Genomic DNA, 26,064 nt, shown 5'->3' with positions numbered 1-26,064 from the left:
GAAAATGTTAGCATAAATTAAAATTATATTGTATTAATATTTTGATATCTCAAGGTTGTTCTAGCATTATTCTAATAAAACCAAGAAGCTAGGTACGGATCCATGGGTAGAATTCAATTTCCCATTCTAACCATAGAGTCTTGTTTGGTGGCACTCTTCTTGGATTCCAACTTGGAGAATACTGGCCTATCTAGACAGAAAAATTAAATCAGGAAAACTTCATTAGTTCTCACTAATTTCCAGTTTTCAGTAATTTCCAAACCATTTCCAGATCCAAATGCCATTCACACTTTCCACTCTCCTGCAAGGACAGGGAAGAAATCAACAGGAATACAATAGTATTCCACTTTAGGATCCCCAAAATAGCCTGACATCTATGGAAATTTCACCAGAACTGACAACTTTTTCCAATGTGCTGCTGACCTTTCCAGCTGGCTCTTAGGCAAACTTGCCCTTTCAGGCAACTCAGGATGCAGCATCCACTACCTGTTTTCTACATGTACCAAACTTTCCCTAAGTTCACATCATATACTTTTTGAGAAAAGTACACTTATAGGTAACTCAAGAAATACACATGAATATTTAAATTTCTGAATTTTTTCTTTCTTAATATTATTTCATTTAATACCTAGAGTAGACACACATCTTTCCCAGGTTCTGTGTGTAGTGAGTGATAATTGAAGAGGTCCTGACAAATACAATCTACTGAATATGAAATGATTAAATCACATAACTAATTAAGAATTACCCAAATTATTTTACTGGTAGGCTTTAACAAATCCATTGACATTTGCCTGCATAATAGCCCTTACAGCAAAACAGGTTATATGTAAATGGATTAAGAACAATGAGATGATAGCTTTGAAAGAGAGTAAATTTTTATTATGGCCAGATATAGGAAACCCTTACCAAGGAACAAATCTAACCTTCAATACATACATTAGTTGGCATGCTTAAAATTTTTCACAAGAAAGGACTAGAGAGATGGGTTCAATGTTAAGGGTCCAGTTGGCTCTTCCATAGGACCTGTGCTTAATTCCCAGCAACTACATAGCAGCTCACAGCCATCTGTAACTGCACTTCTAGGGGATCTGATGCCTTGTTCTGACCTTTTCCAGCATCAGTCATGCAAGTGATACACAGAAACGTGATGGTAGAGATGACATAGTCATGGAATATCTGCCAAGGAGAGCTGCTAACAGGGAGTGCATCAAGCCCAATAGAAAGAAGTGGCTTGCAGTCAACAAAGCTGAATAGAGTTGGAGATCTAAGAGGATTTTGACATCACATGGAGATGGAAAGTTTGGAGTTTGCCCATTCGTTTCTTGGTCTTCCTTGGCCCAGTATTTCCTCACTCTTCTCTTTATTTGGAATGTTGATGTATACCCTGTGCAATTATATGTTTGAAGTATATGATCTGCTTTTTGATTTTGATTTTCATGGGTGATTACAATTAAGAGATTGAAGGATTCTCAGAAGCAACATTGAACTTTCTAACATTGTTGAGACACTGTGCTAGACTTTGGGGGTTTCTAGAGTTGACAAAATGAATTTTGCAATGATATTATTATAAACTTCTAGTGCTAGTGAGTGACAGTTTAAATGTAGCTGGCCCACATACTTTCAAAGGGAGTGCCAATGATAGGAAGGTTGTCTTTCTTGGATTTGGGGTGGGTATGGTCATTTGGAGGGAGGGTGACACTGTGTGGCAAGGTTAAAGGTTTCCTATGCTCATAATACCACCCAGAATTTCAGTAGACTTCCTATTGCCTACAGAATGTAGGATTCTCAGCTCTTTCTCCAGACCCACAACTACCTGTACGCCAGCATTTTATATGCCATGATGAAAATGGACTGAATCTCTGAAACTATAAGTGAGCCACTTCAAATAAATGTTTCATTTATGCTCTCTCTCTCTCTCTCTCTCTCTCTCTCTCTCTCATGCTGTCTCACTCTCTTTCTTTCTTTTATCTTGTCTTACCCTCCCCAGGCTAAATCTTCCTAGTCCCATGTGATTTTCTTTCCTCCCCTACCCTTTTTTCTGGCCTGCTCTCCACTCCCATCCCCCATGCTCCCAATACGCTAAGAAGATCTAGTTCTTTTCCCCTTCTATGAGGGAACTTGTATGAATCTCTTAGAATCCTCTTTGTATTCTAGTTTCTCTGGCATTATGAAATATAGGCTAGCGATCCTTTGGTCTATGTCGAATATATATATATATATATATATATATATATATATATATATATATCAGTGAATACATACCATGTTCTTATTTTGTTGACTAGGTTACCTCATTCAGGAGGTTTCCTTCAAGTTTCATCCATTTGCCTGTGATTTTCAAGATTCCATTGTTATTTTTTTCCACAGAGCAGGATTCCATTGTGTAAATGTCCGACATCTACTTCATCCATTCTTCATTGGAGGAGCATCTAGGATGCTTCCAGGTTCTTGCTATTACAAATAATGCTGCTATAAACATAGTTAAACACATTTTTTGTTGCATGGCTGTGGATCATTTGGGTATATGAATAAGAATAAGATTACCAGGTCCTGTGGTAGATCAATTCCCATTTTACTGAGGAACCACGATGAAGATCTCCAAAATGGCTGTACAAGTTTGCAATCCCAACAGCAATGTAGGAGTATTCCCCTTTCTCCACATCCTCTACAGCATAAGTTCTCATTAGTGTTCCTGATTTTAGCAATTCTTGCAGGAGAAAGATGGTATCTCAGAGGTGTTTTGATTTGCATGTCACTAATAGCTAAGGATGTGGAACACTTACTTAAGTGTCTTGCAGGCTTTTTTATTTCCTCTATTGAGAATTCTCTCTTCAGTTCTATACTCCATTTTTAATAGAGTTATTTGGTGTTAGGGTGACTAGTTTCTTGAGGTATTTGTATATTTTGGAGATGAGCCCTATGTCAGATGTAAGGTTGGTGAAGATCTTTCCCCACAGTGTGGGCTGCCTTTTGGTCTTGTCAACTGTGTCCTTTGCCTTACAGAAGCTTCTCAGCTTGAGGAACTCCCATTTATTAATTGTTGATCTCAGGGTCTGTGCTACCGGAGTTATGTTCAGGAATGAATCTACTGTACCAGTTTCTTCAAGGGTACCTACCACTTTCTGTTCGAAGATATTCAGTGTGGCTGTATTTATGTTGATGTCCTTGATCCATATGGATTTGAATTTTGTGCAAGGCTATAGATATGGGTCTATCTGCATTCTTCTACACACTATCATCCAGTTGTTCCAGCACCATTTGTTGAAGATGCTTTCCTGCTCCCATTGTATTCTTTTAGCTTTTTTGTCAAAAAACATGTGTTCATAGGTGTGTGGGTTAATATCAGGATTTTTGATTTGATTACTTTGATCTACTTGTATATTTTTCTGCCAATACTAGGCTGTTTCCAAGAATATAGCTCTAGTCAGGGATTAAAGTCAGGGATGGTGATGCCTCCTAAAGTTCCTTTGTTGTACAGGGTGGTTTGGCTATCCTGGGTGTTTTGTTTTTCTATATAAATTTGATTATTATCCTTTCATGGTCGGTGAAGGATTGTGCAGATATTGATGGGGATTGCATTCAATCTGTAGATTGCTTTGAGTAAGATTTCCATTTGTACTATGCTTATCCTACCTATCCAAGAGCATGGGAGATCTATCCATTTTGTGGTATCTTCTAAAATTTCTTGGTTTAAATAAACAGTACTTGATATATAGGTCTTTCACTTGTTAGTTAAGCATTACCCCAAGATACTTTATGTTGAATATGGCTATGGTAAAGGGTGATGTTTCTCTGTTTTCTATGTCAGTCCCATTGTCCTCTGTATATAGTAAGGCAACAGATTTTTTTTTTTGAGTTTATCTTGTATAGTGGTAGTTTGCTGAAGGTGTTTATTAGCTGTAGGAGTTCCCTGATAGAAACTTTTGGGTCGCTTATGTATGCTGTCATATATTTTCACATAGTGAAAGTTTGGCTTATTCCTTTCCAATTTGTATCCCCTTGATCTCACTTTTTGTCTTATTCCTTTAGCTAGAACTTCAAGTACAATATTGAAGCAATATGGAGAGGGTAGCCTTGTTCCTGGTTTTACAGGAATTGCATTAAGGTTCTATCCATTCAGTTTGATGTTGGCTGTTGATTTAATATATATGCTTTTATCATGTTTAGGTATGTTCCTGTTATCCTTGATCTCTCCAAGCCCTTTATCATGTAAGGGTATTGGAATGTGGAAAAGGCTTTTTCAGTAAACGCTGTTTTTTTTTTCAGTTTGTTTATATGGTGGATTACATCAATCAACTTTTGTATGTTCACCTATCCCTGCAACACAGGGATAAAGCCTAGTTGGTCATGTTGGATAATTTTTCTGATGTGTTCTTGGATTTGATTTGCCAGTATTTTATTGAGTATTTTTGCATCTATGTTCATGAGGGATATTGGTCTATCCTTCTCTGTCTTAGTTGTGTCTTTGTGTATCTATGGTACCAAGGTAATTGTGGCCTTGAAAAAAAATGTTTGGTAATGAACATTTTGTCTCTATTGTGTGAAACAATTTGAGGAGTATTGGTATTAGTTCCTTTTTGATTTGCTGGTAGAATTCTGCACAACTGCCAATAGGCCCTCGGTCTTATTTTGTTGGGAGGCTTTCGTTGACTGCCTAAATTTCACTGATGGTATATTTCACTGACGGTATAGGTCAGTTTAAGTTGCTTATCTGTTCTTGATTTCCTTTTGGTAAGTGATAATTATCCAGAAATTTCTCCATTTCCAATGAATTTTCAAATTTTGTGGAGTACAGGTTTTACAGGTTTTTAAAGTACAACCTGAAAATTGTCTTGACTTCCTCAGGGTCTGTTATTATGTCCACCTTTTTGTTTCTGACTTTGTTAATTTGTGTGTTCTCCCTGTGTTTTTCGGGTTAATTTGGATAAAAGTTTGTCTATCTGGTTGAGTTTCTTTAAAAAAAAAAAAAAAAAAAAAAAAAAAAAACAACTCTTTGTTGCATTGATGTTTCGTATCATTTTCTTGTCTCTATTGATTTGTTCTCTCGAATTGATTATTTGCTGTCATCTACTCTGGGGTGAGTGTGTTTCTTTTTGTTCTAAGTCTGTTAGCTGTGCTATTAATTCTGTAATGTGACTATCCTCAGTTTTCTTCATATGGGCTCTTATGAAATGAACTTCCATCCTTCGTAGAAATCTTTTCAATGTTTAACATATGTTCGTGTATGTTGTGTCCTCATTGTCATTGAATTCTAAGAAGTCATCCATGTCTTTCTTTATATCGTCTTGACCATGAATGGTCCAATTGGACATTGTTCAGTTTCCATGAGTTTGTAGGGTTTCTTCGAGATTTGTGTTGTGGTTGAATTCTAGCTTTAAAGCATGGTGGACTGATAAGATACATAAGGATATTACAATTTCTTTTTTTTAATCTGGTGAGGTTTTTTTTTTAATGTGGCCTAGTTTGTGGTTGATTTTAGAGATGGTTCAATATGGACTTGAGAAGAAGGTATATTAGTTGTGTTTGGTTGTAATGTTCTGTAGATGTCTCTTAAACCCAATGGAGACATAGCTTCTGTTAGTTCTTGTTTCTTTGTCAAGTTTTTGTATGGTGGTCCTGTCAAGTAGTATGAGTGGAGTGCTGAAGTGTCCCACTAGAAGTGGATGAGGTTTTACATGAGCTTCAAGATTTAGTAGAGTTTCTTTTACGAATGTGGGTGCCTTTGTATTTTGGGCATAGATGTTCAGAATTGAGAATTTGTCCTGATGTATTTCTCCTATGATGAATATGAAATGACTGTTTTCATCTCATTTGATTGATTTTGGTGTGATGTCTAACATGTTAGATATTAGGATAGCTATACCTGCTGGCTTCTTGGGTCCACTTCATTGGAAGATCTCCCAACCCTTTACCCTGAGGGAATGTCTGTCTTTGAAACTTAGATATGTTTTTTGTATGCAGCAAAACCATCAATTCTGTCTTTGTGTCCATTCTTTTATCCTGTGAATTTTCATAGGCGAGTTAAGACCATTAATGTTTAGGGATAGTAAGGACCACTGATTGTTAATGCTTGTTTGTTTTAGATTTTTTGTAAGTGGTGGTATTGTGAATATATTATCCATGCTTTAACCTTGGTTTTGGTGAATTGGGATTATCTATTACTTATGTCTTTGTGAGCATAGTTAAATTTCTTGGGTTGGAGTTTTCCTTCCAGAAATTTCTATAGGGCTGGATTTTTAGATATTCAGTGTGAAAATCCAGCTCTGTCATTAAATATGTTGTTACCTCTGTCTATAATGCTTGAGAGTTTTGCTGGGTATAGTAGCCTTGTCAGGCATCTGTGGACTCTCATACTTGTAGAACATCTACCCAGGAAGTTCTGATCTTGAGAATTTCCATGGAGAATTTAAGTGTAATTTTGATCAGTCTACCTATATATGTTATCTGAAAATTTTCTCCTGCTGCTCTTAATTTTCTTTCTTTTTTTCTGTATGTTAGGTGCATTGATTGCTATGTGTTTTGGGGTCTTTATTCTTTGGTCTAGTCTATTTGGTGTTGGGTTTGCTTCTTAGGCTTTTATGGGCAAGTCCTTACTCAGATTGGGAAATTTTTCTTCAATGATTTTGTTTAACATGATTTCCACACCTTTGAGCTGGGCTTCTTCACCTTCTTCTACACTTATTATTCTTAGCTTTTGCTTTACCCAGAGTCCCACATTTCCTGGATGTTTTGTGTTAAGGATTTATTCGACTAATGATTTTCTTTGATCGATGTATATATTTTCTCTAGTTTATCTTCAGCCCCTGAGATTCTCTCTTCACTCTCTTGTATTCTTTTGGTTTTTCTTGAGTCTGTAGTTCCTGATCATTTTGCCAGTTTTTTTTTTTTTTTTTTTTGATTTTGTTCTTGTTTCCAGCATTCCTTCAGTTTGTGTTTTCTTTATTGTCTCTATTTCAGTTTTCGTGTCTTGAACTGTTCCTTCAACTCTTTGATATTTTTTCTTCGTTTCCCTTGCTTTCTTTAAGCACTCACAAAAATGACCCACAAAAAATATATTTCTATATTCTGATCTTGCTTCTTCAAGAAATAATGCTGGTTACATGTTACACTGCTCTATATTATATATTCTTTAAAGTTTTTATGTAGTATAACTCCTCGTTATCCAGTGTAGGTTGAGTATTCCTTATTGGAAGTGCCTGGCACTGTGTTTGCAATTTTGTATGATCTGTGAAGTCCTTCTGTATATATTTTGTCTCATTGGTTGATGAATAAAATAATGATTGATTGATTGGCCAGCTAGAAAATATAGGCAGGGCTACGAGATGAGAATGCTATGAAACACAGGCAGAGGGGTCATGATTTTGTGCACCAAAGAAGTAACAGTATGGAGAATTCACCCATAAGCCAAAACCAGGTGGAAATTCATGATTATAGAAATGGGTTAATAATTAAGACAGAGATAGCCAATAAGAAGCCCAACCACCAGCCAACTGTTGTATACCTAATATACCATCTGTGTATTCATTTAGGACTAAAGTGTGGCAGAGTCAAACAGGATGAAGAACATATATATATATATATATATATATATATATATATATATATAGAGAGAGAGAGAGAGAGAGAGAGAGAATGTGTGTCTATATACCTTACATGTTGAACATCAAAAATTTAAAATCTGCTCTATGAAATGCTTCAAAATTCACAAAGTTTTGAGTGCTACATACACCCAAAGTGTCATTGAGAGCACTCTGGATTCCTGAATTTCCATAGTTCAGGTGGACACTTGCCTTAAACTGTGTGGAAGAAGAATACAGATCAGAACAAGGAGCTACAAAGGATTTTGCTGTTTGGTTGTTTTTGAGGTAGAGTCTTACTAAGCAATTCTCAGAATGGCCTGGAACTCACTCTGTAGATGAGGCTGGCCTCACACTCACAGAGATCCTCCTGCTTCTGCACCCCAATTGCTAGAATTAAAGGATGTGCTACCATATCTGGACTAACATTATTTACCCGGTTTAAAAAAAAAATAAGTAAGTGTATAATTACAAGTATTTGTGTTATTTACCCAAAAAAATTTCTCTAGAAATATAAGTAAAAGCAGTGCCTATAATTCACAAATGTCTACTCACAGAATATTTTAAAGGTAAAGTGAGAAGAAAAGACAACATAAGGGAGATTTTACAGTAATGAAAATGTTTAAATACTATGCTTCCTCCTCCTCCCCCTGGAAGGAAAGTTAGGTTCTGAAGAGACCCTCCAACACAGTTGGAGGAGAGAGAATAGCTCCTTTCAGTGAAGGTCAGCACAGTATATAGGGACCATATGGGGAGTGCTCTGGAATAATTAAAACAGCAGTTGTATGTACAAGGTCATTTTGTGCACCAGGAATACATCCTGGTTCCACTGCCTGAGGTCCCTTAGACTGTGCAGTCCTTCTAGCTGAGACCCATATTCCCATAGAGGGCACTCCCTTAACCTAGAGACAGGAAAGAAGTCCAAGTCCCTACTTCAAATGACTTGACAGATTTACATGACCCCACCTGGATGACATTGCCCTACATGTGGAATTAGGGTGGGGGGGATGGGATGGGAGGGTGGTCAGGGTACATGTGAACGGGGATAGAGTGTAAGAGGTAGGGAGGGAGGGAGGGAGAGGGAGGGAACTGGGATCGACATCTAAAAGAAAATAATAATAATAATAATAATAATAATAGTGACAATGATAATAACAGAATTCTTAAATGCAGATCCAATTAGCTGAACCATAAGTCAGAATCACACTCAACAGCTCTCATCGTGTTATCCTACTGTCTGTCAGCTTATGTCTAAATGTGCCCTGAACACTACACAGATTTCAACAGAGCATGGTGTTTTTGAAGCTTTTCAACAAATTAAATGTTTATTAAAATAACAGGATAAGGTGCATATATAATATTCACACCTTGAATTCCCTCAGCTTTACACCTATGTAAAGAGTTCTGATATTTTCAAGGTTTTCTTTTTAAATTGGCATGTGTGTGTGTGTGTGTGTGTTTCTTTCTTCCTCTTATTCTTTCTTTCTACCTTTCTATCAACATGGGGGTCATGTCCATGCAAGGTACAGTGGCCAATGTGGCCAGAGGCATTGGATCCTCTAAAGATGAAGTTTACATGGACCTTGAGCTATTCAATATGTGTGCTAGGAACTGAACTCAGGCCCTCTGCAAAAGCAATATGTGCTTTTAAAAGCTGAGTCACCTGTTCATCCCAAAAACAGTTCTGATTTTTAAAATATGAAGGTCATAAGTTTGAGTGGAATGGTGCTTATTTTTACATGTGCAATGTGGAAGGCAGGCTACAAGCTCTAGAGAAATTTTACCTGGGTAAATAACACAACTCTCAAGATGTATCTGGAAGTGGGTATGCATTCCCAATTGCCTGAAAATGAAAATGATTGCCCTGTTTGACTCAGAGTACGATTCAAATGTGCCTGACACCATACACAGATATTTTTGGAAATTTGTGACCATATACTTCCCAATAATCCAACTTTGAAGGTGATGGGAGATGTCACTCTGTAAATAGGTTTCTCCTAGAATTCAACAAGAATGAGGACACAACATATGCGAACTTATCGGACACCTTGAAAGAGTGCTATGAGGGATGTTCATTGCGCTAAGTGCCCATATGAAGAAAACTGAGAATACTCACATTAGAGAATTAACAGCAAAACTGAAAGCCCTAGAACAAAAAGAAGCAAACTCACCCAGAGGTATAGTAGCAAGGAAATAATTTGAGGGCTAAAATCAATAAAGGAGAATCCTGGAAAACAATACAAAAATCAATGCAATGAAGAGTTTACTATTTGAGGAAATGAACAAGATAGACAAATCTTTATCCAAACTAACACAAAAGCAGAGAGAGAATACATAAAATAACAAAATCAGAAACAAGGAAGGAGACATAACAACCGACACTGGGGAAATCCAGACAATTTTCAGGTCATACTTTGAAACCCTATGCTCCATAAAATTTAAAAACTCAAAGTAAATGGACAAATTTCTCAATAACTATCACTAACTAAAATTAAATCAAGAACAGATGAGCACCTTAAAAATACCCCTACTGAAATAGAGGCAGTCATTGGAAGCCTCCCAACCAAAAAATCCAGGGCCAGATGGCTTCAGTGCTGAATTCTTCCATAAATTCCAACAAAAGCTAATAACATAACTTCACAAATTGTTTCACAGAATAGAAGTAGAATGTACATAACCAAGCTCCTTTTGCAAGGCCACAATTACCTTGGTAACTAAGCCAAAAGAAGACACAACAAAAAAGAGAACTACAGACCAATATCCCTCATGAATATTGATGCAAAAATACTCAATAAAGTACTGGAAAATCGAATCCAAGAACACATCAGAGAAATCATCTAACATGACTAAATAGGCTTCATCCCTGGGTTACAGGGACAGGTCAACATATGAAAATCTATCAATGTGATCTACCATATAAACAAACTGAAAAAGAAAAACAATGTAATCATCTCACTGGATGCTTAAAAAGCCTTTGAGAAAATCCAATACCTTTCGTGAAAGAGGTCTTGGAGAGATCAGGGATAACAGGAACATACCTAAATGAATAAAAGCAATATACAGTAAACCAACAGCCAACATCAAACAGAGTGTAGAGGATAAACATCTTCAGCAAACTAGCAGGTTACAAGATAAACTCAAAAAAATCAGTAGCCCTACTTTATTCAGACGACAAAGAGGTAGAGAAAGAAATCAGAGAAACATCACCCTTTACAATAGCCACAAGCAACATAAAGTATCTTGGTGTAAAGCTTACCAAAAAAGTAAAAGACCTATATAATAAGAAATTTGTGGCTCTAAAGAAAGAAATTAAAGAAGATACCAGAAAATGGAAGACAGCCTACAGACGTGGAAAAGATCTTCACCAATCATACATCTGAAAGAGGGTTGATCTCCAAAATATACAAAGAACTCAAGAAACTAGTCACCAAACACCAAATAACCCTATTAAAAATGACGCACAGAACTGAAGAGAGAAATCTCAATTATGGAAATCAAAAAGGCTTCAAGACTCTTAAGAAAGTACTCAACATCCTTAGCTACCAAGGAAATGGAAATCAAAACAATTTTGAGATACCATCTTACCAGAAGTACTAAAATTAGGAACACCATGACAACTTATGCTGGAGAGGATATGGAGAAACAGGATAACTCCTATACTTCTGGCGGGAGTGCAAAAAAGTACAGCCATTTTATAGATCATTATGGTGATTCTAAGGAAAAATGGGAATCAGTCTATCACAGGACCCAGCAATCCCAAACTTAGGCATATACCCAAATGATCCACATCCATGCAAAAAAAGATATCTGTTTACTATATTCATAGCAGCATTATTTGTAATTGCAAGAATCTAGAAGCAACCTAGATGCCCCTCAACAGAAGAATAGATAATGAGTATGTGGCACATTTACACAATGGATTACTACTCTGCCAGAAAGAAACAATGGAATATTGAACTTTACAGGCAAGTGGATGGAACTTGAAGAAACCATCCTGAATGAGGTAACCCAGTAACAAAAAGAGGGACATGGTACATATTTCCTTATATGGATTTTAGACACAGAGCAGAGGATCACTGGCTTATAATTTACAGTGCCAGAGATGAGACTAGGATACCAGACATTTCTAAGTGATTCATACATGATCTCTCACGGGGGGGGGGCAAGATCTCCTGAGAATATTCAGAGTGGTGGGGCAGTGAGTGCAGAGGGGACTAGGAAAAAGAGAAGGGCAGGAGAGGAAAGCACATGAGACTAGAAAGATTGAGTCAGGGAAGGAATAGATGGGAAAAACACACGGAGAGAGAGAAATACCATAAAAGAGGGAGCCATTATAGGATTCTATAAAAAATGATTATAGAGAAATGTACAGAGACCTACAAGTCTCATCCCATTTTACAATTTGTGCAACATTTGCTAGGCTACTATAAATGCCTTTCCCTGATAAGGAGATTGATGACTAACTTATGTACAATCATTTAGCCCTCCTCTTGAAGCTGATAGAAATAGAAACAGATACACACAGCTAAACACTGTGCCATACTGGAATCCAGATGCAGAGAGGGAGGACAAAATCAGGCTATATAAACATATAGAGACAACTGACCTAAACAAGGAGGAGCTAATGGGTCCCAGACTGATAGCTAGGAATCCAACATTTGTACAACTCAGACCACCTAAACATAGGTCTCAGAAGGCCTGGCCAGACTAAGCAACCTCTGACTGTGGAACCAGGATGTATCATAATAGGACTTTTGGAGCATGTTCCCCATGGAGGGATACTCCTTGCACCTAGAGGCAAGAGGGAGGGCCTAGTTCCTACTCCAAATGATTGGACAGATTTAGATGACCCATTTAGGAACTCATCACCCTACATGTGCAGTGGGGAGAAGTTATTTGAGGCTGGTGGATGGGCATGGGAGTGTAGAAGAAAGGGACCTAGAAGGGATGGAGTAGGAACTGGGATTCATATGTAAAATAAGAAAAATAAATAAATATAATACATAAATAAAAGAGAATTGGCACTTATTGTAGTCAATATAAATCATTTTTACTTTCAGGTATTATTCAAAAAGGGAATGAGTTTTATGCCTGCCACATGCATAAATGTAAAGCTGGAGTTTCATTGGTACTTGTCAATTAATGTTGCTGTTTAAATACAATTATCAGTGCCTAAAATCATTTGATGATGAAAACATACAATCATAAGTGGCTAGCAGACTACTTTAGAGCAAAGTCAATGGAAATGGATGGTCCTTAGGTCCATAATACTGGAAAATACAAATGTCTAAACAGTTTAACAAAATGCCATTACAGGTCATTTTTTAATAGCTAAATACAATCTGTACATATCGCACAACTATAAGTATGAGATAATTCACAATCACAATTGCAGCAGTTATTATTTGTATCTGTGCATTTGTTGGTAGTGTGCAGCACCATGCCCAGCTTAGTTATAATAAATACCAAGAACCTGCAATATTCACAAATAATCATTAACAAAAGCCAAACATATGTTATTCTTCCTGCTTCCCAGCCAATCTGTTGACTCTACATATCAGATACAGATTATAGAATACAATAGATAGATCAATTCAAAATTTAAGCTTACCATTTATAAGTAGCAAACACTAACACACTACAAATTAAAGGGACTCTACTGTCAATAACTTTGCAATATAGATGAGAATTGACTTTAGCCAATGAATGCACTTAACATCCACTGTAAATATAGCTTAAATATATTTTACTACTATCAAATTTTTCTTTTAGCTAGGTAATGATGGTGCACAACTTTAATCCCAGTACAAAGGAGGTAGAGGCAGGTGCATCACTAAGGCCACCTTGGTCTACAGACATGATTCCAGGATTGCCATCAATACAGAAAGAAACCTTGCCTCAAACCTTTGCTCCGAAAAGGATGTTTCTCTGTGTGTAATTATTTTCCAATTGTAATCATAAAATCAATTTTAAACAAAAAGGAATTCAGTACAATACCCTGAGCTAGTAAAATGTTACAATTCACTTAACTGTTTTAAAATTTTACTTAGTTTTATGTACATAAGTGTTTCTCCTGACTCTGATATACCTGGACTTACAAGGTGCTAACTGTATGACACATAAATATGAAGATGTGCACATGTTATGTGTGTGTCCATGCACACACGAGTGTGAGTGGAGGTGTCTTAAGAGGACAGAAGAGGGTCTAAATTAACCTGGAAGTAGAATGACAGGCAAATGTGAGCCATCTGACTTGCTCAGGACCAAACACAGCTCAGCTCTAATGGAAGAGCAGCAAGTGCTGAGCTGAAATACTGTGCTCTCTCTCTAACCCCCAAAATTCCTTCTCAAGACTTTGTGATTTTAAAACTAATTATATTCAGTGGGAAATGTACAAGTAAAGCACAAAATAAAAGATTAATTCTCAGTGCTTCCTATAGTCTGGCCTGTAATATGATTTCAATTCTGGTAAAATTAATAAAATTCATAGAAAGTGATTATTTTTAAATACCCTCTATACCTTTACCTAATATAAAATGAATAGTATATGTTACGGGACTTAAAAACTTACCCAATAGTCATGTGCCCTTTGTTCATGAGCAATAACCTAAAAAAAGTTATTAAAATTATTCGTAAATAAAAAAAAATTCATTACCACCACTAAAATTCATGGTCCAAACCATAATTCCCACTGCCTAGGCATCTCTGAAGCACTATAACCATTTTGAAAGCATGATTTCACATATACAGATGATTTTCTCTCCTGAAATTTTTAACAAACCTGAACATAAGTGTTTTTAATGCCAACAAACTGCAGAAGATGATCAACTACTAGAGTTTCCAAGGAACAGATAACAATCCCAACATGGGACTGCGATGGTGACACATTGCTTTGCTATATAATACTCATTCCAAAAGAAAGGGAAGTTGCAGAAGTATTATATTTCAGTATCGTTGGCTCTCTGTGTATATTTCAGTTTCACAAAACACATCAGGAGTGATGAAAGCTAGAGTCCTGCATCAGTTCTATCCAGTCAGAGTGCTCTAACTGCATATAGAGCTGTCACTTGACACACATACCTGCCCTTGATAGGAGGAAATTGTTCTCTCCAATTCTTCTTCGATATCCTTTGCACACCGTCTACATGGAACAAATAGTTACTCCACTGTGCTAACATATAATAAAGAATAACAGCACATGGCTACAAGGATATTACTGAGTGTTCTTCCTTATTTAATTATAACCACAAGACTTCTCTTTTGAGAGATACTGACAGGTATTAATGACCATCTTCTCCTCCCTTAGGTCTAATGTCAATTAAACTATGTGAGTACTACTACTTGGATGTGCCTAACACAATGTCACAAAAATTTACACAGTACAGAAGGTCTCCAGCAGCCTGTTCAGGGGATCATTTACAATCTTACCATGCCCCCATGCTAAGTACAAAAGTCTCAGGCAAATGCAAGCATGCCTGATCATCTGGATTTCATTTTCAGGACTCAAAATCATGAAAGATTAACTCAGATCCTGTAAAATTAACAGATTCCCAGAAAAGGAAATCTTTTTTGTTTGCTTTGTTTTGTTTGTTTTGAACTTCAAGACAGGGTTTCTCCGTAGCCCTAACAGTCCAAGAACTGGCTCTGTAGACCAGGCTGGACTTGAGCTGACAGAGATCCACCTGCCTCTGATACCAATGCCCAGCTCAGGAGAGGAACTCATAAGAGGTAAAAGTATAACTAACTTACCGTCTTATGAAACAAAAAAGTAATTTGTCCTTTTAGACAAAGCCCAAACTTACTCTTCCTAAGGTTGATAGAAGTATCCTATGACTCAAGTTGCTGTGGTGAGCATCTAACAGACATTCTAGTGTTTCCTCAGGTCCACTGAGGACTGAACCAAAGACTAGCTAAGCATTTACTAAAATTCTAAGAGTGGCTTGTTCATTTCATGGCAAACTTGCTGTGTATATTCTTCACCAGTTGAAAAAATCTTCATGAATGAGCTTGAATTAACTGCTCATCATATCCTTCTTGAAGACAGGGTCTCATGCAGTCCAAGCTAGTTTCAAACTCACTATTTAGCCAATATTGGTCTTGATCTTGTGACCATTCTTTTCCACCTCCCAGTGCCAACACACACAACATCCATACCTATTTATAAACTTCTTCATGTTAACATAAAATATGTTTATACTTATATATCAAAATCCCCAAAAAGAAAATTTTCCTTGTTATATTTTCTGAATATCAACAAAATTCCATGAAGTTCAAATACAAAGTAATGAAACAAAAATATGCCAATTCACTGAGTAGTGGTGTTAGGGCACACAAGCCTTTAGTCCTAGCACTTGGTAGGCAGAGGCAGGCAGATATTTGAGTTCAAGGCAAGTCTGCCTCCAGAAAGAGTTCCGGATGGGTCAGGGATACAGAGACCTTGTCTGAGATCAAACAAAACAATAAAGCCATTTTATTTTACTGCTTCCTGATGCCAAGCATCAAAATAAGAAAGAGGATGTCTTACCTATAGGTCTCTAGTTCCTTGTTCACATGGCTAGTTCTCTTGTTCACTTTGAAAACTTCTTCCTCTTTCTCCAATCTACAATTTTCCTCCACTGTTATTTTCCTTTAAAAAAAAGAGTTTTTCATTCCTTTTAATGTATGCAATCAATATAATCAACTACAATAACAAATGGTGTATCACACAAAGCAATTGTCATACACCACATCAAAGGCCATGTGCAAAAAAAGTAAAAAGAAAAAAAAAATTGTGAGTCTCTGATATGAAATTTGGCACTGGGCCAAAGATGAAATTTGGCACTGGGCCAAAGTGTGGTTCCAACAAACCCTACACTTCTGTGGAACTTCCTGGTTCTGCTCTGAACTCACTGGAACCACTTATCCCCTCAGGAACACCTTGATGCTAAACTGTCCTAATCTTTGAAACCCACCAACTGCGCTCTGCCAGGGGAGCAATATCCAAGAGAACTTGGATTATCCAGGGTTGCAGACATCGAAATCCTGACCAACCTACATTCACCAGGACAGCAGGGTAAAGAGAGACAGAAACTCCAGCTTCACACACTGGAATAAGTGATGGGAAGACAGCAATAGAAGAAAACACCCAACAATAGAAAGAACAGTACGATACAACCAGAATCTAGGGACTCCACACCAAAAAGAACTAAACATATCAAAACAGATGAAGAAGAGAATGACATTTAAAAAATTTTTTAAAATATCACAGTCCCGCAAAGATGCTATGAGAAAAAAAAATCTCTTAAAGAAATGGAAGAAATCCAGACTAAAGTGGTTTAATCAAGTCAGACCGCCTGAAACAGAGTATGAGGTGATTCTACATTCAAAAAAGATGGACAAAGAAGCCTTACAGACTACAGCCAGGATTTCTGAATCTTCTTTGAATCCCCCATGAGAGTGCCCGTTACCAGCAGGAAGTAGTCTGGAAAGAACAAAGCCCAAATTCCCAAATATTGTCTATAAATGTTTGTTTTCATTTAAATGGACTTTGTTATATAAAATAAATTAAAAAAAAGAAATGGAAGAAAAAAAACAAACAATAAATTGGAAAAATAGAGAAAAAGGCCACAGAATATATGAATAAAATAAAAAAAAATCTCTTAAAAAAAGTAAAGGAAGCAATGAAAAAACAATAAAACAGATGAAGGAAGCAATTCAAACTGTTCAAGACCTGAAAACTGATATAGAGACAATAAAGAAAATATTATTTGAGGGAAAGCTTAAAACAGAAAACCTGGGTAAATGATCAGGAACTGCAGACACAAGCATAACCAACAGAATATAAGAGCTTGAAGAGAGAATCTCAGGAGTTGAAGATAAACTAAAGGAAATAGATTCATTGACCAAAGAAAATCTTAAATCCAACAAAACATAGCAGAAACATGGGATACTGTGAAAAGGCCAAACCTAAGAATAATAGGCATAGAAGAAGGTGAAGAACCCCAGATCAAAGGTGCAGAAAATATATTAAAAAAAATCATTGAAGAAAACTTTCCCAATCTGAAGAGAATTTTTCCAATTTGAAGATTCAAAAATGTGCTTATGAAAATACAAGAAGCGTACCCAAAACCAAATAGACAGGGCAAAAAGCAAAACAACAACAAGAACAACAACAAAAACAAACTCCCATTGACTCATCATAATCAAAACATGTAACATTCAGAATAAATAAATTATATTAAGGACAAGAAGAACAAAGGCCAGGTAATTTATAATGGCAATCAAAATATCAATCAAAATATCAAAATTGCACCTGAATTCTACATGATAACTATCAAGGCCAGAATGTCCTGGATAGCTGTTCTACAAGTACTAAGAGTTCACAGATTCCAGCCAAGGCTACCATACCCAACAAAACTCTCAATCACTATAGATGGAGAAAACAAGATATTTAATGACAAAGCCAGATTTTCACAATACTTATCCACAAATCCATCCCTGCAGAATGTTCTTGAAGGAAAATTCCAACCCAAGGACGTTAACTACAATAACAAACAACTAGCCAATAGATAATACTCCTTCACCAGAACCCAAAAGTAAAAGCATAGGAAATATACACAGCAATACCACTGCCAACAACAACAAAAAGAAATCTAAAACAAATATGAATTAACAATTAATGAATGAATGGTCCTTACTTTCCACCAACATTAATGGTCTTAATTTGCATATAAAAAGACACAGTCTAATAGAACTGATCTGAAGACAGAATCTACCCTTTTGGTGTAACAAGAAACACATCTAAGCTTCAAAGACAGATACTAACCTAGAGAAAAATCATTTGGGCCCAGGAAGCAAGAAGGTGCAGTTGTCTTAATATCTACCAAGTTAGACTTCAAACCAAAATCAAGCAAAAGAAGGCCATTTCATACCCATCATAAGAGAAGTCCATCAGTATAAAGTCTCAATTCTGAACATCTATGCTCCACATACAAAGGCACCCACATATATAAAAGAAACACTAATAAAACTTAAAGCTCACATAAACTTCACATATTAAAAAACTCTTTTTATGGGGCTTGTTACACAAGTCACACAAATGCACAAATAAGAAGGAGAACTAGAGACCAACATCATTCATGAACATTGATGCAAATATCCTATATTAAATACTGGTAAATTGAATCCAAATTCACATCAGAGAACTCATCCAACATGAGAAAACAGGCTTCATCCCAGGGACGCAGGGATGGTTCAACATACAAAAATCTATCAATGAGCCCCACAACAAAAACAAACGGAGAAGGAATAACCACATTATAATCCCACTAAGATGCTGAAAAGGCATTTGAAAACATTGAACACCCTTGGAGAGATCTGGGAAAACAAAAATATACCTAAATATAATAAAAGCAATATATAGTAAACCAACAGCCAACATCATACTGAAAGGAGAAAAGCTTAAGGCAATTCCTCTAAAATGAGGAACATGACAAGACTGCCCTCTCTCTAAATATCTCTTCAATAATGTACTTGAAGTTCTAGCAAAAGCAATAAGAAAACAAAGGGAAAACAAAGGGATACAAATTTGAAAGGAAGAAATCAAAATGTCACTATTTGCAGATGATATGATAGTTTCCATTAAGTGGTCCAATAAACTCTACCAGGTAACTCCTATGCCTGGAAAACATATTCAGCAAATTAGCAGGATACAAGATTAATTAAAAAAAAAAAAGAAAATTACAGACAATGATGTGGCAAAGGAAGAATTCACAGAAACATCTAATGGATCAAAGACCTCAACATAAAACCAGCCACACTTAGAAGAGAAAGTTGGAGGTATTTTGAACAAATTGGTTCAGGAGACAGTTTCCTGAACATAACACCAGTAGCACAGTCACTGAGATTGGAAATTCATAAATGGGACCTCCTCAAATTTAGAAGCTTCTGTAAGGCAAAGTACAGAGTCAACAAGACCAAATCTCAGTGCACAGACTGGGAAAAGTTCTTCACCAACCCCACATCTGAGAGAAGGATGATCTCTACAATAGACAAATAACTCAAGAAACTAGTTACCAACACAACAAATGAAGAGAGAATTGTCAATAGAGGAATCCAAAATGGCTGAAAGAGACTTAAGAAAGTGCTTAACAGTCTTAGCCATCAGGGAAATGCAAATCAAAACAACTGAGTTACCATAGTATTCTTGTCAGAATGACTAAACTTAGAAACACCAATGGCAGCTTATGGTGGAAAGAATGTGGGGAAAGGGTAACACTCCTTCACTGCCGGCAGGAGTGCAAATTTGTACAGCCATTTTGGAGATCAGTATTGTGGTTCCTCAGGAAAATCAAAATCAGTTTACCACAAGCCCTGGCAATTCCACCCTTGGGCATATATACATCCATGTAACAGAGACATCTGATCATCTGTGTTCATAGCAGCATTATTTGAAATTGCAGGAATCTGGAAACAACCTAGAAGCCCCTCATCTGAAAATTGATAAAGATGTTGTACATTTACACAATGGAATACTACTCTGCTGAAAAAAAAAAAAAAACAATGGAATCTTGAAATTTGTAGGTACATGGATGGAACTTGAAGAAACCATCCTGATTGAGGTAACCCACTCATAAAAAGAGGAACATGGTATGTACTCACTTATATATGGATTTGAGACATAGAGCAAAGGATCACCAGCATATAATTCTCACCGTGAGAGAAACTAGTATACAAGGAGGAACCAAAGACAATAATACAAGGTCCCTCATAGAAGGGGAAAGGACAGGATCTCCTGAGCATATTGCGAGTGGGTGGGGTCAGTGAGTGGAGTGTCAGTAGAAAGAGAAGGGGAGGAGCAGAGCACATGTGGGTCCAGGAAGATTAAATTGGAAGACTAATACATGAGAGAGAAAAAGAAAGATAATATAATAGAGGGAGCCATTATAAGTTTGAAGAGAAAATTGACTCTAGAGAAGTGTTCAGAGACCTACAAGGATAACCCCAATTATCAATCTGAGCAATCGTAGAAAGGCTACTTTAAATTCCCTTCCCTGATAATGAGATAGATAACTAATTTATATGCCATCATTAAGCCCCCATCTAGTAGATGATGGAAATAGAAACAGAAACCCACAGCTAAACACTGAGCTGAACTCTTGGAATCCAGTTGCAAAGAGGGATGAGTGATAAGAAAATTGGTCAAGTCCAGGCTACGGAAACCAACAGATACAGCTAACCCGTAACAAGGGTGAGCTCATGGCCCCCAGACTGATAGCTGGGGAACCAGCATTGTACTGAATCATATCTCTGAACTTGGACCTCAGTTAGAAGGCCTGGGGAGTCTAAGGGACCTCTGACAGATATACCAGGATGTGTCCGTGGTGCATAAAAGGACTTTGGGAGCACATTCCTCGTGGAGGAATACTCCTTTAGTCTAGAAGCAGGAGGGAAGTTCTAGATACTACTCCAAATGATTTGACAGATTTTGATGTCCCCTCTTGGATGTCACCCTTCCTGTAGAGTTGGGGGTAATGGGAAGTGAAGGTGAGAGCAGGCTATTAGGGAAGGAGGGAGTGGGAACTAGGATCAAGTTTTATTATAGTAAGTCATTATGTTTGTTAGTAAGAGGGCCAATAACTATAACTATGGCTTGTGTTGTTTTGTTTGTTTTTTATGACAGTGTCTCATAACGTAGACCTGAAAATCACACTGTAAACCAGATTGGCCTCTAATTCACATAGATCCACCTGTGTTTGCTTCTTGAGTGCTTGAAGTAAAGGTGTGTAGACCCAATATTATTAATTGGTAGTCAAAAATATTAAGAGAGTGAGCCCAATCCCCACAGAGGGATAGTCTCTTAGCCTAGACACATAGGGGAGGACCTAGGCCTTGTCCCAAATGATGTGACAGACTTTGATGATCCACCATTGAAGGCCTCACCCTTTTTATGTAGCAAAAGAAGGATGTGATGGGGTCTTGGGAAGATGGGAGGGAGAGGCAACTGGGATTGATATCTAAAATAATATTGTTTCTAATTTGAACTTTTAAAAAGGAAAAAAGTAACAAGAGAATAAATAATCACAGCACCAGCACTAATCCTGCACTCATTTTTTCTTTTACTAACGAGTAACAGGTAACTCATTGAACAGTTACTGTGTGCCAGAACTGTTACTAGACATTTCCGTGGGGAATTAAACTAGTCAACAGCCATACAAAACTATTATTACCATTTCATAAAAATGAAAACAAGGTACAGAGAAAGCAATCATATACCATGTAAAAGTAAGTCTCTGAGAAATGAAGCAAGAAGGCATTTCATCACTGTGTGGACATCAGAGTATACTTAAACAAACAAAGTTGGCAAAGAATCAATGGGTGGCATTGTCTTATTTGTGGTTCATTTTGTACCAACATGTTATTATATGACACATGATTGTCACCGGAAGCAGGCTTTGGGAGCATATGGCTTCTTCCTGCTTCTAGTTTTATCCGTCTTCTTCAACTTTAAGGGGGTTATGATTTCTCCTCTTCCTGCTCTAAGAACATGCTCCCATGCTCCCCTCACTATCATGGGCTCTCCCTTTAGGACTGTGCACCAAAACAAGTTCTCCCATCTACTAGTTGCCTTGACCTGAATAGTTTGGTATTTAGGGGTTTTTGTTTGTTTGTTTTGTTTCTGCCATTGTATTTTATCACAGCAACAGAAGAGTAACTAATACAGCCTAAATGTTGAAATTTAAACTCTACTGATAGAACTTCAAAGAGAAATCACATATATAAAGCAGTATACTATACTCCTAGATTCAAATATTTCACTTCTTCCCAATATTAAATTTAAAGGGCTGAAGATAATGTATCAGTCATGAAAAAAAAAAAAAAACAAGAAAACAACATGAATGTAAAAAGGTAATGTATAAAATAAGTTAACCAAAATATAGCCTGTAGAGTCAAGAACTTATTCTGATATTTATACAGTTTTATAAAGTTTCTATGTCCTACCCTGAAGAACAGCTTGTGGCATAATTCAGCTTGAGCTGTGAGTTGATTCAGAGCAGAATATATAATATAATACTATTAATAATAGACATAATCATTGGGCTTTTTGTCAACTTCTCACAAACTACAGAAACTTGGCAAAAGAGAATCTCAACTGAGAAAATAACTTCCCAGGACATGCTTGAGGCAAGCCTATGGGCAGTTCTCCATGACTAATTGCTGTTGGAGAGACTCCAACCAATGCAAGTGGTGCTACCCCTGGGTTATATAAGGATGCTGATCAATCCATGGAATGTAAGGCAGTAAACAGTCCTCCTCTATGGCCTCCATTTCAGTTGTGCCTAGACCTTTCATTATGACCAGTGTGATCAGGACAGCAACAGAAAATAATACATGAAATCAAAGTGTGAACACATACAAACAGAACACAATGCATATTTTCACCACTGCTTTGAAAATGGACAGAAAATGTGTTGCACCTTTGAATTTTTATGCATTACACATTAACTTCATTAACTCATTAACCATTAACTGGCAAATTAGCAAATAATGGGGTCACTGGTTCCTGGGGTAACATAGGAATACTTCTCTGTTGATCTCTTTTCATGAAACATATCATGTAAAGAATACACAACTTTGAATCCTGTGTAAGTATTTTATTTAAAACTTGCCATGGGACTGGAGAGATGGCTCACACCTAAGAGTGCACAAACTGCTCTGGCAGAGGACACAAGTTCAGTAATCAGTACCCACATGGCAGCTCACAAGCATTTGTAACTCAGTTTCAAGGGATCCAACGCCTCCTTCGGGCGTTAGAGAGCAGCAGGCACAGGCATTATGCACAGATATACATACAGGAACTCTCACATACACATAAAATGAAAATAAATATAAATTGGCAGGAGCAATAGTTCAGCCATTAAGAAGAGTACATCCTGCTCTTGCAGAGGACCTGAGCTCAATTCCCAAGACCCATATCCAGTGACTCATAACAGCATGTTATCTACAATTCCAGGGAGAGCCAACATTTCTGACTTCTACATGCCCCAACACTTATGTTTACAGGTGCACACACATTATACATAATTTAAAAGAGCAAATCACTGTTTTGTTTCTTTGTTTTGCTTTGTTTGATAAGATGGGGTTTCTCTATGTAGCTTTGTAGGCCAGGCTGGCCTCGAACTCACAGAGATTCAGCAGCCTCTGCCTCCTGAGTGCTGGGGTTAAATTTGTGCACCTTCCATGCCCAGCAAATAAATCATTTTTTAAAACTAAATAAAATCTACAATGGTGGAAATCACCTGTGCCAAGCACTTGGGAAGTGACAGCAGAAAGATCAGGAGTTAAGAGACACAGCTGACTGTAATCAGGGTCAAGCCAGCATGGACTACATGAAACAGTCTCAAACAAAATAAGACACATCTTAGTTAACATAAGTTGTAGATTTCCTAAAGTAAATTCCCAACCAACAGCACTGTAAGTTAAGACAAAACAAAGTTAATCTTATACATGGCATTTTCTTCACAAAGTATATTATGGCCATCTTATCATCAAGAACACATGACAGCACTCAAGCACATGCTTGGTTTCTATGTGAACAGGTACCTCACCAAATAAACATCAACAAATAAAAAATTCTATAAAGATGATGTAGTCAGAGAAGACAATTGTTTACAGAATGAGAACTGAAAGAAGTTGCTGTGTTAGCCCTCAACCAGGAGTTCTCACAGTGGGCCTCTTAAGAATCTTCATCATTCTCAGTTTACCCATGAAAGGCCAGCAAATCTCTGGGGTAAAAACAGGCTTTAAGGTTACAAACAAATTTAACAATGGACTTTACATGACACATACATAAATACATGCATACTTAAGGCATGAAGGAATAGGACAGACAAGGGACTTCCAAAGGGCAATAAAAGTCAGAGTGTGCTTGGTTTTATAATGAAAACTCTAAACTATAATTCTTATTAGGAAATAAGCAATTGCAAGATTGGTATCTCAAGGGTCTTTTCTCTGCCTCTGGGCATGTCAGGGCAATGTCTCATATTGCCATCAATATTTAAATACACTGAGCACAATTTTATTTATTTATTTTCATTTACATATTAATCCCTGTTCTCCCTCCCTCCCTGTTTCCCTCCCTTCATACCCTCAAGCCCCCCCCACCACCACACTCCTCTACCACCCCACTCCACATGTAGGGTGATGTCTTCCAGAAGGGGTCATCTAAATCTGTCACATCATTTGGAGTAGGGACTAGGCCTTCTCTCCTGTCTCTAGGTTAAGGGAGTATCTCTCCATTGGGGATGTGCACCCAAAGTCCTTTTGTGCACCAGGTACATGTCCTGTTTCCGCAGTCAGAGGTCCCTTAGACTTCCCAGGCCTTCTGGCAGAGACCCATGTTTAGGGAGTCTGAGTCAGTCCAATGCTGGAATCCCATCTCTCAGTCTGGGGGCCCAGTAGCTCCTCCTTTTTCAGGTCAGCTGTCTCAATGTGTATTTGTAGCCTGGTCTTGTCCTCTCTCTTTGCATCTGCATTCCTGTTTTGCTCAGTGGTTACTTGTGGGTGTCTGCTTCTGTTTCCATCTGCTGCTAGATGAGAGCTCTATGATGGTGGATAAGACAGTCCTCAATCAGGGAAGGGCATTTATGGTAGCCCTTCCACTGTTGCTCAAATTGTTACTTGCAGTTAGTTTTGAAGGTCTCTGGACATTTTTCTAGGTTAATTTTTCTCTTCAAACATATAATTGCTCCCTCTATTATGTTCCCCCCACCTCTCTCTCTCTCTCTTCTCATCTATTCCTCCCGTTGACTCAATCTTCCTAGGCCCACATGCTTTCCTCTCCTCCCCTTCTCTTCCTCCTAGCTCCCTCTCCACTCACTGCCCCACTACTCCCCATATGCTCAGGAGATCTTGTCCCTTTCCCTTCTGTGAGGGAACTTATATGAATCTCTTAGAATCCTCCTTGCATCTTAATTTCTTTGGCAGTGTTAATTACAGGCTGGTAATACTTTGCTCTGTCTAAAATACATATATGATTTAGTACATACAATTTTATTCTTTTTGTGACTGGGTTACCTCATTCAGGATGGTTTCTACAAGGTCCATTCACTTGACTGCAAATTTCAAGATTCTATTATTTTCTTTTCCGGCAGAGTAGTATTCCATTGTGTAAATGTGCCACATCTTTATCCATTCTTCAGTTGAAGGGCATCTTGGTTGCTTCCAGATTCTTGCTATTACAAACCATGCTGCCATGAACATAGTAGTACAGAAGTCTTTGTTGCATGGATGTGGATCATTAGGGTATATGCCTAAGATGGCGATTGCCGGGGCCTGTGGTAGACTCATTCCCATTTTCCTGATGAATCACCTTAATGATCTCCAAAATAACTGTACAACTTTGCACTCTCAACAACAGTGGAGGAGTGCTCCCGTTTCTGCACATCCTGTCCAGCATAAGTTGTTCTTGGTGTTTCTAATTTCAGCCAATCTGTCAGCAGTAAGA

General features: G+C 37.4%; 1 protein-coding gene across 1 annotated transcript in view; it reads right to left on the bottom strand.

The window, feature by feature from the left end:
- Positions 1-232: 232 nt before the first annotated feature.
- Positions 233-26,064, bottom strand: part of LOC127218568 (melanoma inhibitory activity protein 2-like) — a 48,111-nt gene continuing 22,279 nt past the window's right edge. The window contains 4 exon segments of the mRNA XM_051179587.1: positions 233-301; positions 14,152-14,187; positions 14,661-14,721; positions 16,105-16,206. Of these exon segments, the coding sequence (XP_051035544.1) occupies positions 233-301; positions 14,152-14,187; positions 14,661-14,721; positions 16,105-16,206 (268 nt within the window).

The sequence above is a fragment of the Phodopus roborovskii genome, unplaced genomic scaffold (genome assembly GCF_943737965.1).
Source record: "Phodopus roborovskii unplaced genomic scaffold, PHOROB, whole genome shotgun sequence".
In the NCBI taxonomy this organism is placed as follows: Eukaryota; Metazoa; Chordata; class Mammalia; order Rodentia; family Cricetidae; genus Phodopus; species Phodopus roborovskii.
Note: the sequence above shows the minus strand (reverse complement) of the source record. Positions and strands in the feature narration are given on the sequence as shown.